The 13,247-nt window shown below is 39.4% G+C and overlaps 1 protein-coding gene across 3 annotated transcripts in view; it reads left to right on the top strand.

The window, feature by feature from the left end:
* The first annotated feature begins 686 nt into the window (after positions 1-686).
* lrrk2 (leucine-rich repeat kinase 2) overlaps positions 687-13,247 on the top strand; it is a 47,812-nt gene continuing 35,251 nt past the window's right edge. The window contains exons 1-8 of one of the 3 annotated variants that reach the window (XM_037978351.1): positions 687-1,184; positions 2,130-2,215; positions 3,930-4,039; positions 5,238-5,326; positions 6,716-6,850; positions 8,161-8,295; positions 11,287-11,418; positions 12,729-12,848. In XM_037978351.1, coding sequence (XP_037834279.1) covers positions 1,013-1,184; positions 2,130-2,215; positions 3,930-4,039; positions 5,238-5,326; positions 6,716-6,850; positions 8,161-8,295; positions 11,287-11,418; positions 12,729-12,848 — 979 coding nt within the window. In that variant the 5' untranslated portion in view covers positions 687-1,012. The remainder of the gene's footprint in view (positions 1,185-2,129; positions 2,216-3,929; positions 4,040-5,237; positions 5,327-6,715; positions 6,851-8,160; positions 8,296-11,286; positions 11,419-12,728; positions 12,849-13,247) is intronic. The other 2 variants (XM_037978352.1, XM_017430227.3) reach the window with 2 other exon arrangements.

The following is a 13,247-nucleotide window of genomic DNA, read 5'->3' as shown; positions in this document are numbered from 1 at the left end:
GCTCCAGTTTGGGGGTGACTGCCCCTAGGGCCCCGATGACCACAGGCACCACTATATATATATATATATATATATATATATATATATATATATATATATATATATATATATATATATATATATATATATATTAACTATAAGATAAAGAAGGCTTAATTTTTTTTATTTTATATTTTCCTATTTTAGTTTGTAATATATTTCATTCAGTCCATTTTGTTTTCGTGGCACCACTGTAACTCCATACCCCTCCCTTCCTGTGGGTACTGTAAATACCGTAATAACAGAGGTAAACGTGCATCTCAAACTTGTAGACGGCTACAGTAGCAGAAGACAGAAATATTTAATAAATCCTTCTCGTTTTTTTATATGCCGGACCAATTAGGATGCTTATTATGGAGTTTTTAAAATCCTTTATACTTTTTCTACCCTGCAAAAACTTTCCTCATGTCTTTCACAAACGCGCAGTAAGAAATGTTATGAATCAGTGTCGATGTTCATCTTGCCCTTCGTCATAAATCTGTGAAATGGGACCGAGAGGCTTTAAAGGCTGTTGCGCAGATCATATAGACATTACTTAAATACTTTTAAGATGGTTGCTGTCGCCGCACATGCCCTCCGAGTCTTTAATAAAAGTAAACTTGTGTGACAAAACTTCCCCGCCGCAGTTTTTTTTTTTTTTTTGTGCTGAGTTGAGTCATATGATGTGACCGCAGGGAAGCAGGAACACGCCTGTCCAACGCAGGAACCACAGAAGTGTCAGGAAATCTCCGGCTCGACAAAATAAGGAACACGTTTTTTTTTTGTTTTTTTTTCAGAGCCGAAAACAGGGAAGTTATCGCAGGTCGGGGATGTCCCCACCGGGGCAGAAGCCCTGTGTGAGTCCTGACAGCCTGCTGGAGCTCCCCGGGCAGCGCTGCGGCGTCATGCGGCGGTTCGCTGTTTCCTCTCAGCGCTGACCGACCTCAGTCGATGCACGGCACGGTCTCAGCTGGGCAGCGTCATCTCGAAGACCATGGGTAATAAAGAGGAACTGGAGGAAAGACTGAAGAAGCTTTTGGTGCGCCTGAAAACCCCAAAAGAGGACAGTCAGCTGCCTGCTCTGATTCAGATTATCCAGGATCTACTTTTCCTGGCGCACACTGACCATGGTAGGAAACTGTTCCTGTGTGTGCATCAAGCTGCTGGTAATAAACAGGCCTACTGTGTGTGTGTGTTTGTCTGTTTTTGGTACCTTTTGGGGACCTTTACTCCCATGCACACTAGCTCGTCAGGACCCTCTGCAACTTTTGGGGACCAAAGCCCGACCCTCATGTGTTCAGGCGCCATTTTGGAGGGGTTAGAGGTCAAGTTTAGGGTTAAGGTGTGAGTTGAGTTAGGTTAGGGTTTGGTAAGTACTGGTAGTTTTAGGGTTGGGGTCAAGTTAGGCTACAGAAATGAAAGGATGATGAATGGAAGTCAACACACGGTCTTGATAACGATAGAAAAATAAAACTCGTACGTTTCAGTCATGGTACAGTAAACAAATTTTATTACACACACATTTCACTCAGTTTATCATCAGGTACATGCAGTTTGCACTTCCTTCACTAGATTTATTTATCTATTTGTTCAATGTCCACACAAATGGTAAATTTAGCAGGAAAACGTTAAAGAAGCTATAATTTTGGCCCTTCTGTTTGATATATTATTATGTGTTAATACTTAAATGTGCAGTTGCAGTTGTTTGCCATTAAGCTGACTTTAGGTTTTAAAAGGTTTAAACTTTTGGAGCCATTCACACTGATCTGATGTTAAAAACTCACAGACTCTTGAAATGTGTCCCCAAATAAACCCAGAGGCTAAAAAGAGCGAAATCGACTGATTTAGTCTTAAAGTATGAGCCCTGTTTTAAAACAATGATGCTGTCTTTATTGTGTAAAAACTTCATTTAAGAAAAATAAAACTTAAAAACACTTGGAGTTATTCATTCTGCTTTTGCAATGGTAGTTTGGTTGCAATACTCATTTTTAGTCTATTTTTAACATGCATTTTTATACATTTATTTGGATAAAATAAAATAAAATCCAGGATGTCTTCATTTAATTTGAACTTTTCCCATCTTGTTCTATTTCTGCTTCTTTCCGTTGCAGCAGCCGAGCTGTTTGAAGACAAAAGGGTTCACCTTCCCCTCATGGTGGTGCTGTCATCTTACATCAGCAGCATAGGGGTCCAGCGGGTAATCTGTCACTTCATTTCTTACTAAAATACTCCTCCTTTAGCTTTTATTTTGGCAGTGGGCTTCAGTTTTCATGTAGCAGATAGAAACCACAAAGTGCAGCCTGTGCTCTATATGTGGTTAGAAAGTTAACCATAAATGACCTGTCTATGCCTGATCCAACTTGTTTATGGCATCTTGTGACCATGGTGTGCTGTAATTCATCAGAGGTGAGCTTACAGCGCAACAAAATTGAAAGTACCATAAAGAGGCTGTGTACGAGCTCAGACATGTTTTGCAGAAAGCTTCTTGCTTGTTAAATTATTCTTTCATTTAGTGAAGTTCTTGATTTGAGTTTTCCCATGTTATATGTTTAAATAATACATTCAGTCTTTGTCAGTTTTAGGGTTTTAGGTATAGAAATCTTAAATTTGATGTAATCTTTACCCGGTTTTAAAATTATTAAAATCCTCAAGTGAACGAAACGCATAACAGATTCCACTAGATAATTATGTCTGAAACTAAAATGAAGCCAAAATGGAAAAACTATGAGTGAAAAACTGAGTCCACCTCATGATCCAGCATCTTGTGGAACCTCCTTCAGAAGGCATAACTTTCAGCAGTTGTTTTCTGTTGGACCTTATCAGTCTCTCACATGGTTGAAGAATAATTTTTGGCCCACTGTTCTTTCCAGTGTTGCTTCAGTTCACTGAGGTTTGTAGACATAAGTTTTTGCTCAGGTATCTTAAGGTCCCACCACAACATCTCAGTTAGGTTGAGGTTTTTACTTTGGCTGGACCATTGCGGCACCTTGATTTTTTTCTTTTTAGCCACTCTGTTGTAGATTAGCTGCTGTGCTTGGGATCATTGTTCTGTTTTATGACCCAGTTTGGTCCAAGCTTCAGCTGTCAGACAGATGATCAAACATTTTATTCTATTAACATTTAGTATACAGAGAAGTTCATGGTCGACTCAATGACTACAAGGAGCACAGGTCCTGCGGCTGCAGACCAAGTCCAAATCATCACTTTTGCACCACTATGCTAGACAGTCGAATGAAGTTCTTGTGCTGTGTTGTTTTCATCAAACATGGCACTTTGAATTATAGGTTAACATCTTCACTTCGGTCTCATCTGTCTAAAAAACATTGATCCAGAAGTCCTGTGATTCATTCAGATTAAACTTTACAAACCTAAGTTATTCTGCCATCTTTTTTAGATACAATACGGTTTCTCCTACTTTTCCTAAAAGCCATACTTGTTCAGTCTTTTTGTAGTTGCCCTGTGTTGAACTGTACCCTTTTACTTGCTAACTGAGGCCTGCGGATGTCTTTTCTTTTTGGCATTATGTTAACATACACCTGTATGACCCTGAGCAGCAAACCAACCAAACTCCTCCTTTTATAGAGGTGGACACATTGATGATGATAAGTTAATCAATACATTTGATCAGCAGCACCTGGATGATACTGAACCTCCTAAATCCTGTGGAAGCAGCAAGACTAGACTTAGTTTTTCACACAGCTTTTTCTTTTTGGCTAAATTTTTGTTTATTTAATAATGGCATGATGGAATCTGGTTTGTGTTTTTTGTTCACTTGCCGTTAGATTAAAACAATTTCAGAATCTGGTAAAAACCAGATGACCTTTATTGTGTCCTGATAAGTAAAACCCAAGAACTGAAAGAGAATAGACTTTTCAAATAAATCAAATAAAGTGAGCTTTTGTTTTGTGCAGGTGGGCTGGTCATTGCTGTGTCAGCTGATTGAAATATGCCCCTGTACGCTGGAGGAGCTCACCCAAACTCTGGATGTCGCCATGGAGTGGGAGGTGCTTGGAGCGCACCAGTAAGTGACGACAGAGTCATTGGCTGTGCACAAGTGACTGAATGTTTATCACGATGGCATGTTTCACACAAAAGTACACGATTCAATCATAACATGGTGTCCACACAACATAGTGTTCATCTTTGAACAGTGATAAACTGTCAGAGAAGAACCTGAATGCTCCCAATAATGGGGGGAAAAGTAAAATAATTTATTTTAATCATGTCTACATTTTTTATTTTATGACATGACACTTTTTCACCAGCTTGATTTTATTAGAGTAGTTTTGTGTTGGTATAAAAAACAATCTGATATTCTTATCTGAGGTCTTCAGGCAGAATTGTTTTTACTCAGGTGACTGTATCAGACAGACCAGTTGATCAACCAATCAGATTCATCAACCACCAGCATAAGGGCGGGCTTAATGTTTTTGCCTGTGTTGCTGTGTCTGTCCGTTAGCAAGAAATCTCATTAGCCACTGGGCAAATTTTGTTGAAACTTCCAGAAAGTAATCACTAAGTTAACATCTACAATTCATTAACTTTTTGGAGTCAACCCCATTCAAGATGGTCACCACAGCCAACTGAACTTGGGAAACACAAAAAATGGCAATAACTCAGGCAGTTCTACAGATATTGAACAAAAATTTGGTTTGGTAGTAGCTGAGCGATGTCCCCAATGCGTACACTGACCGTGACACATTAGACATCTTTGCTTAAAAGCTTGGCATTAACTGTTAGAGTTGACCCTTTTCATCTGTTAGCAAAATATCTGATGAACCACTGGATGGATTTTAGTGAAACTCTCAGAAAGTAATCATTGGATGTACATCTACCACTGATTTACTTATGAAGGCAACTCAATTCAAGATGGCCCCCACAGCTAATTGACCTTAGCTAACACATAAATGGCGATAACTAAACATATTTCACAGATATTGAGGTAAAATTGGATGTGATAATAGCTGATAGTCAACAACCCGTACTCTGGGCACTAACAGATCATGTGATACTGCATGAGGTCGCATCTAATGTTAATTTTATGTTTTGACCAAAACAGCTTTTACTTTGTTATTTCTCAAGACAAGATGATCGTAGTTCAACACTTTAACATTCAAGGCAGTGGGTGATATGTTTCATGTGAAGAAGTTTTTGAAAGCAGACAATTGAAGACTTTACAGCCCTGATTTGGTTTGTTCCTTTTCTGATTTATTTCCCAGGCAGGTGGTGAAAGTGCTGTCTCAGTACAGCTCAGACTGTCGAGTGACCATGGTTGGCCTCAGAGCGCTGGCGCTGCTGCTCAGATCAGGTGATTACTTCTGCTGGTACTCAGGAATTTCTTACCTTTCACTGTAACTTTGCAGGTAAATTTAAATCTCAGCATTAAAACCACCTGTTACTTAATGTTTCCTCACAGAGTATTGCACTGTAACGTGGTTATCAGTGAATTTGATGTTGAGGCTGTTGTAATCAATGTACATGTATGTTAGGCAATTTAAAAGTAAAACACATACTCACTCTAGAAAGGCAGGTAAAAGTTAAAAACAGCCTGTAATTATCTAACCGGTTATCTGGAATGTGGGATTCCCTCTTCCAAGCCGCATGGCTAATGATCTATTTTTAGAGCAACATTTCAGCCTCTTTCTCAGAACAGCCTGTTTGCATTATTTTTATCTCTATTGCCCCCGTCGGACTTTCTGGGAATCAGCAGGAATCAAACAGGACCAGCTGTAATGAAGAATTTTCCAATTTTGTGCCACATTCTGGCGGGAACTTCAAAAGTGACCAAAATTTCTTACAGCTTTGTAAGAATGTTGTTCAAATACTTTGAAAGCACACTGAACTCACCTTGATTGATTCTTGCACATTCTTGGTGTATTAGCTTTTGAATGCAGCTCGAATGTAGTTGTTGGGACACAGTATGAACATTTAGAATGCAGTCAGAATATTTAGAAAGCACTTTGGTTCAATAGCTGGCCAAATACCTCTTGATGTTTGATTGGAAGGTGTCTTAAATGCTGTACAAAGTCACCTTAAATGCAGTGAAAATGCTACTGGAATAGGTGCTGAATATGCTTCGAATGTCCAAGAAATAAAACAGAATGCAGCTTGAATACTTAAAATGTACTTCAAATATATTTAGACTGTAACATGCATGTCTCGAGTGTACCGAGAATGCTACCAGAATGTTCCATGATAAGGTATAAAATGCTGCAGAATCTCGCAATTTCATCAGTCTCAGTCTAGCCATCAAGGAGTATGGGCTCTCTGGATCATGTAGCTTTGCTCCAGATTGTTATCCTCCTGCAAGACCTGCTTGAAAGAGAAGGGATGGATGCCAGAAGAAGAAGATTAGGAGGAGAAAACCCAGACCTTACCATGACTGGCAGAGGAGAGGAGTAGGAGGCTTTATGGACATTACACCAAATTATTGTGAGATATTAAGCACTTATCAAATATGAAGTCTGGAAAGTAAAACTCTATGGAAAGGTAGACCATCTGATGGTTTCTAATCCAAGTTAAACAGCAATGAGTATAACTTTTATCTCCTTGTTTGTTCTTGTTGATTGTAAAACCTTAAATAGTTGAGTAGGAGGTTCAATTTAGATAATGTTTGAAATTGAAGTAGGCCAGAAGTGAATGAAAAGTCACCTATGAAATATGTTTTTCTTTTACATTTGTCTTCATTATTGGACAGATATGATTCCTCCGCTGGTGCTGGATTTGGAAGAGGATGTATTCAGCCTGGTGGTGCAAGCGATGAAGACTTTTCCTACCAGTGAGGAAGTGCAGCTCCAGGGTTGTGGAGTTCTGCAGCCGCTGCTGGACAGAGGTGGCCAGACACACTGAACTGTTATAACAGCAAGCAAATATCAAGTTTCTTTGATTTAATGTCCTGTGGCAGGTATATCCAGACATTTTCTGTTGCAGTGTGTTTTTGTTTTCCTGGCTCTGTGTTATCCAGAGCATTGGTTTCCAAAGGTGGGGTTTGGAACACCACGATGGCCCTCAAAACATGGTTTGGAGTCTTAAGATGATTTCCAGAAACAAAATTACATTTAAAAATAATTTACTTTTTTTTGCAATCAGTATAGTGAGAAATGAAATGTGTTATTATAATAGTTGGTTTTTGTAATTATAACCCTTGTTTAATTGCAATGTTAGTGTACTTTACCCAAAGAACACATTCTGCCATTGTTATTTTGTGGGTCAGAAGCCGAAAACTTTGGGAACCAATAAACCCAAAGAACCAACATTAACCAACCAAAAGCCAGACTTTAGTTGAGACAGTATAATTAATAACAATCCTTTCTGTGTTTAGAGTTATACAGTATGACTCTGCTGTGCTAATGCTGAGTAGCTGATGAAAAGATGCCATCATAAATCATATGAAAATGATTTATTGTGGTTTATTTCTGTAAGTTGGTCATTTCAGAACTTTAAATGAAATGGTCTGACTGTAATGGCGAGCTAACGACCAATCAGAACAAATCTACTTCCAAAACGGCTCGCTGCTATGTTAAAATGACTCAAGTCTTCAAATTCTCATAGTAGTTCATACAGAAACTGTTTTATAAACCTTTACACATTTGTCAGTTTTGCATTACACAGTTTTTACACACAATATTCTGGCAGCATTATTATGATAGTCTTGGAGGAAGTGCCCCAGGCTGCCTTGGTTGTGCTACAGCTAGCTGTTACTACTAATTGTTCTTGCATGGAACTATAAAAGTCTTTTTATAGTTGACACCAATGCTAAGGTTTGTAAATCAGTGTTTGCAGTAACTCCTAGGACATTTTATCTGTGGGTGTTGTTTTAAGATGCCATCAATCCACTTTTGTTTTTGACCTCTCTTGGACTAGCCATTAGTCCATCGATCTGGTCAGTAAAACTCTGTTTCTTGAAGCTGAGGTCATTCAAAGTGTTATCTAAAATAGGTAAGATATTAATTAATCACAACCTTTCCATAAAACCCCACTAACTGATCATCAAAAACCATGACAAGTCTTTTAAATCAGAATTTTCGTAGACACTCTTCTTGACGTTTAGCACCGTAGAATTAAAACAGCGTTTATTTTTCGTGTGACTAAATGCAGTTGACTTAAGCTGATTTTTTTTTTTTTTTACATTTCTGTTTCCAGTAAGTGATGACCATCTTGTGGACTTTGTGGAGAACCGGGATCATGTTGTGGTTCTTTCTGCTCTGAAGATGTTCCCAGACAGCCCGGAGCTGCTCATGCAGGCTCTGAAAGTGTTGTTCCTTCTGGCTCGTACAGGTAAGACCTGTGCAGCATAAATTAATGTTCCTGGCAACGTGTAGCACTGTGCAGCACTGCAGCAGAAAAATAGTACTTAGCCTGCACGATGTCATCAAATGAAAGACGATCTTTATGTGGGAACCATAGTGTCACTGCAGTGCTTTCCTTGCTATCTTGTTGTAATCTGATTGCACTGAGAGCTTTAAAAAACATGGCTGATGTTGTGCTGCTTCATTAGAAAAGCAATTTTAAGAACTGGATTGGTCAGCTCGCAAAAACAAATCCTCATGGAAATTTCCTCGTGGTACGAAACAAAGCAACTTCTGAAAAAGCTGTAAGTTATTTCCATAACCAGATCAAATTTTCCTACGTTTTCCATGATCATCATCAGATGAATAAGCAGAATGCAGGAAATCCTAATTCTTTTAGGGCCTGATGCGAGTTTGTCTGAGCTAGCGAGCTGCTGTTCAATGAAAATAAGGCAAATTCCCACTAAAATATGAGAGAAAACTGCACTCTGTGCCCTTTAGAGAGCAAACAGTAGTCTCGTAGTTAGTTCGCGTAAGTTCACCTGTGCGTAAGCGTCTCCTGATCTCAGTATATTTGAGCATGTTGTTAAAAGAGCTCAGAGTTGGCGACACCGCACAGAGAGCAGCTCAATAGGTCAGGAACAAACGTGTGGACAAGTATTGCAGTCTCTGTTGGGTTATAAAAAGGCAGGACAACAGAAAAGCGCAGTAGAAAGTAAACCTCAAACAGTCACTGTGCTGAAACTATAACTTGCCCTGGTTGTTGCACATGTGCCTGCAGTGTTGTTATGTAGGAGATATGACAAGTTAAAAAGAGTCTTTGCTTCCAGTTTTGAGGAGAAAATTCAGAGCTCAAATACAATGGAAATCAATGAGAGTTTGGATGTGTGCACTGCACTCTGGGGTCATTGGAGAGGAAACCGTAAGTTCTTCAGCAGTGAGAAACAGACCATGTGAAAGAGACAAATATGTCTATGTTTTGACGTATAAACTGTATACAAAGTGCAAAGTCTGAAAATAAGAAGAATATGCAAGAAAACGGAAAGGTTACACTGCTCAAAAGTTGGTGTGACCTCATACCCTCAGCTGAACATTCTGTGGTAAAATTTTCAAAAGTCATAAAACTTAAACTGTAATTGTGCAAAAACCCTAAAACATATCAAAATGCCTGTTCCGTCAGTAAAGTCCAACTTTCAATGACCGTTTAAACTTTGAATGATGTTTCTACTGTGAAGTACAGTCACTGGCCCTTTTATTAGGTACATTTGTTCAATTACTTGTTAACAGAAAAAGCTGATCAACCAATCACATGGCAGCAGCTCAGTGCCTTTAGACATGGTGAAAACGACTTGCTGAAAGTCAAACTGCCCATCAGAATGAGGAAGAAACGGGACTTCAGTGAGTTTGAATGTGGCATGGTTGTTGGTGCCAGATGGGCTGGTTTGAGTATTTCAGAAGCTGCTGATCTACTCAGATTTTTACACACAACTATCTCTAGGGTTCAAAAAGGTTTGTCCAAAAAAAGAGAAACTATCCAGTGAGCAGCATTTGTGTGGACTAAAAAGCCTTGTTAATGTCATAGGAGAATGGGCAGACTGATCTGAGACGACATAAAGGCAACAGTAGCTTAAATGACCACTTGTTCCAAACAAAGGTCTGCAGAAAACCATGTGTGAACCCACAACATGTCTAACCTTGAAGCAGATGGGCTGCAGCAGCAGAAGATCACACCAGGAGCCACTCCTGTCAGCTAAGAACTGGAAACCGAAGTTTCAATTCACACAGACTCAATAAGACAATAACAGATTGGAAAAACATTGCCTGGTCTGATGAGTCTGGATTCAGTGACCTCCAGTGGCCTCTCCAGTCACCAGATCTCAGTCCAAATGATCACCATTGAGATGTGGTGAATTGGGAGATTCACTTCACAGACACGTAGCTGATAAATCTGCAGCAACTGTGTGATGCTAACATGTCAATATGGACCAACATCTCTGAGGAATGTTGCCAACAACTTGTTGAATCTATGACATGACAAGGTAGTGCTGAAGGCAAACGCTGGTCAAATCCAGTATCAGCAAGGTGTACCTAATAAAGTGGCGGATGAGTGTATGTCTGAGCTATGGAGCTCCAAATAGGACTGGGTTTTCTCAATTGCTTTATCAAAAGCTATTTACGCCATAATGTACAATTACTGAAAGTCACAGCACATTATTCACAGCTGAGCTGCATGTTTTGATCTACTTTTTGTGTGTTTTTCCGAAACTGCAGCAAATCAGAAATCATGTCAGAAACAGAAGAAAAACAGCCAAATAAGTAATAAGTGTGTCTTTACTGGTTACTCATTAATTAAAGTACCCACAATAATTTAAATTCTTTAAAAATAAAATTTAAGTTCAAGTTGTAAACCTACAAGAAATAGAAATCAGAGAGGGTCATGCTGTTTCATTGTCTAAAATGAGACTTGGTTTTACTTTATTAAATGATCAGTTATTTGTTTTGTGTTTAGTGAGATTCTATATGGTTACGGTGGTTGGTATGTTTCCTTTCTGAACAGTGTCACATTATTCAGGAGGTTTTCTGGCTTCACACATCTTAACTTTGCTTTGAAATGTGCAGCTCAAATATAACATGACATTCTGATTTTCTTATTGCAGAAGCTGTAAAAAAAACAATCCTAAGAACAAGAGAGAGTTTCACTTCACTGAATATTTTTTTAGCTGTCTGAAAGTGAACATGACAAAGTTTCAGTCGCAAACGTTCCTTTCACTTTTAACTTTTGGCACGCTCAGGAGAGGATTCCAGGCGTCAAACCTTTCTTTATGTCTCTGTTCAAATTGTGAGTGTTGAATAGAGTTTGCATACTATTACTGGTCTAAAATCTTTCACACTTCTTCTAAACTGTGGGATTCAGCCATAAGAACACACACTTTTCCTCCCAAAACACTTCAGTTAAGAGAATGTGCTTTTCATCCACCAGCCAGTAACGTGGAGGTGCTGATGTCAGGAAGCACGCGGTGTTACAGAGTGGTCCTCGCCGCCATGGACGCCTTCCCTGAGGTGGAGGAGCTGCAGGAGACGGCCTGCTGCCTGATCAGGAGGTTCACGTCAGGTCAGAGCATGAAGTCAAATGGTCTCCTCCTTTGCTGAGATGTTAATAGAGTTGATTTGCTTTTATTTGTGTGTAAACTTGACGTTTCTGTCATCGCAAATGTCCTAAAATTAGATATTTCAAATTATAGAATTGTTGTACACTTAAGTGGTATCTTTTGGAAAACAACAAAAGTACTAGAAGCACTCAGAGACTGCAAACTGTTGACTCAATAATCACACTGCTGACGTTAGCATTCACACTTTAATGGTCGCCATTGCGTTCACAACCTTCACTCCCGCGCTCTATCCCCAACATAAGAAAAAAGGAAAAAACTCCACCTCCCGCCCCGCCTCCCACTACCTTACATTTCACACATGCACAATATGCTACTTACAACTTAACACAAACATCTACCAAGGCCGCAGTGTGATTATAAAATGGTGCGATCCGGATCATAATCTGGATCAGCACCAAAATGAAATCCATTGTTTTTGTGACAACCCCAACATTTCCTGAACATTTCATTCAAGTCTGTTTAGTTTTTACCTGATCTTTGCTAACAGACAGACAAACAACTGAAAACAGAACTTCCTTGGTGGAGGAAACAAAAGGGTCACATGTAGGAGCAGAGACAAGTTTTTAACAAAGGGGTTACCTGTGACCTTAACCTTTGACCCCATGAACCTTGAAATCAACAGGCATCATTGACGTTCCTACATTAACATAACATAAGGATGACTATCAGCTACTACCACGCAAAGTTTAACTCAATATCTGTAAAACTGACCAAGTTACAGCCATTTCTGAGGTGACTAATTAGATGTGACAACCATTTTCAATTAAGACCTTGAAGATTTACATCCAGTGACTGTTTTCTGAAAGCTGCTTGATCAGTTAACCGTTAAAGGTTGTGTTGAGGATGAGCCTCAGCTACTACCACATCAAATATCAGCTCTTTGAGCTCAAGGTCAGTTATCTGTGGCAGCCATCTTGAATGGGATTGACTCCAAAGGTTTCATTCAAATCTGTTCCGTGATACATGAGATATTTTGCTAACGGTAAAAAGAACACACACACATTCACTTTCGGGTAACAGCATCATTGGTTTTCCTCCAGCGGCGGGCGATAAAGTGGCGCTCTGTCAATAAATACCTTTGGCATATCTGCTCATTTGTTGACAGTTAAAGATAACATCACTTGAGAAATCGATACAGCCGTGTTTGAAGTTGATAAACTGATGTTGTTATTTTTTTAAAGATAGCTATTGAAGATTGATAAGTTTAAAGAGGCTTCGGTTTGATACATGTCGTGTTTGTTTTACTCCGCAGAGAGCTACTACAGCATCCTGGTGCAGAACGGCGTTCAGAGAGTGGCACTGAGAGCCAGTCAGACTTTCCCCGACAACGCTGCACTGCAGACCGCTGCCCTCTCCTGCCTGGCCGACCTCAGTGAGGACACACTTTCACCACAGTTAACGTATTAGTTGAAGTAAAAGACACATTGGATTAGTAAGTGGATGTGGGTTTATTACAAAAAGGGCAAAAAGGTAAAAAAGAAAAAAACCAAAAAAACAAAGAAACAATTCAGTGTTTTCTAAGTTGACAGACAGACAGGTTGAAGGGAACAAAGTCAGTGTGGGAGGCAGGACACCAAGTCACTGAGAAAATATACACAAATATATGTACTTTAGGATGAAATACTGCACTAAACAGTGTGACAATATGTTGACATATTGTGTTTGTAATGAAATCCATCCATCCATCCATCCATTCTCTTCCGCTTATCCGGGGTCGGGTCGCGGGTGTAGCAGCCTAAGCAGGGAGACCCAGACTTCCCTCTCCCCAGCC

This window comes from Kryptolebias marmoratus, linkage group LG11 (genome assembly GCF_001649575.2).
Source record: "Kryptolebias marmoratus isolate JLee-2015 linkage group LG11, ASM164957v2, whole genome shotgun sequence".
Lineage (NCBI taxonomy): Eukaryota > Metazoa > Chordata > Actinopteri > Cyprinodontiformes > Rivulidae > Kryptolebias > Kryptolebias marmoratus.
The sequence above is the reverse complement of the archived record's forward strand: the minus strand, read 5'-3'. Positions and strand labels throughout refer to the sequence as shown.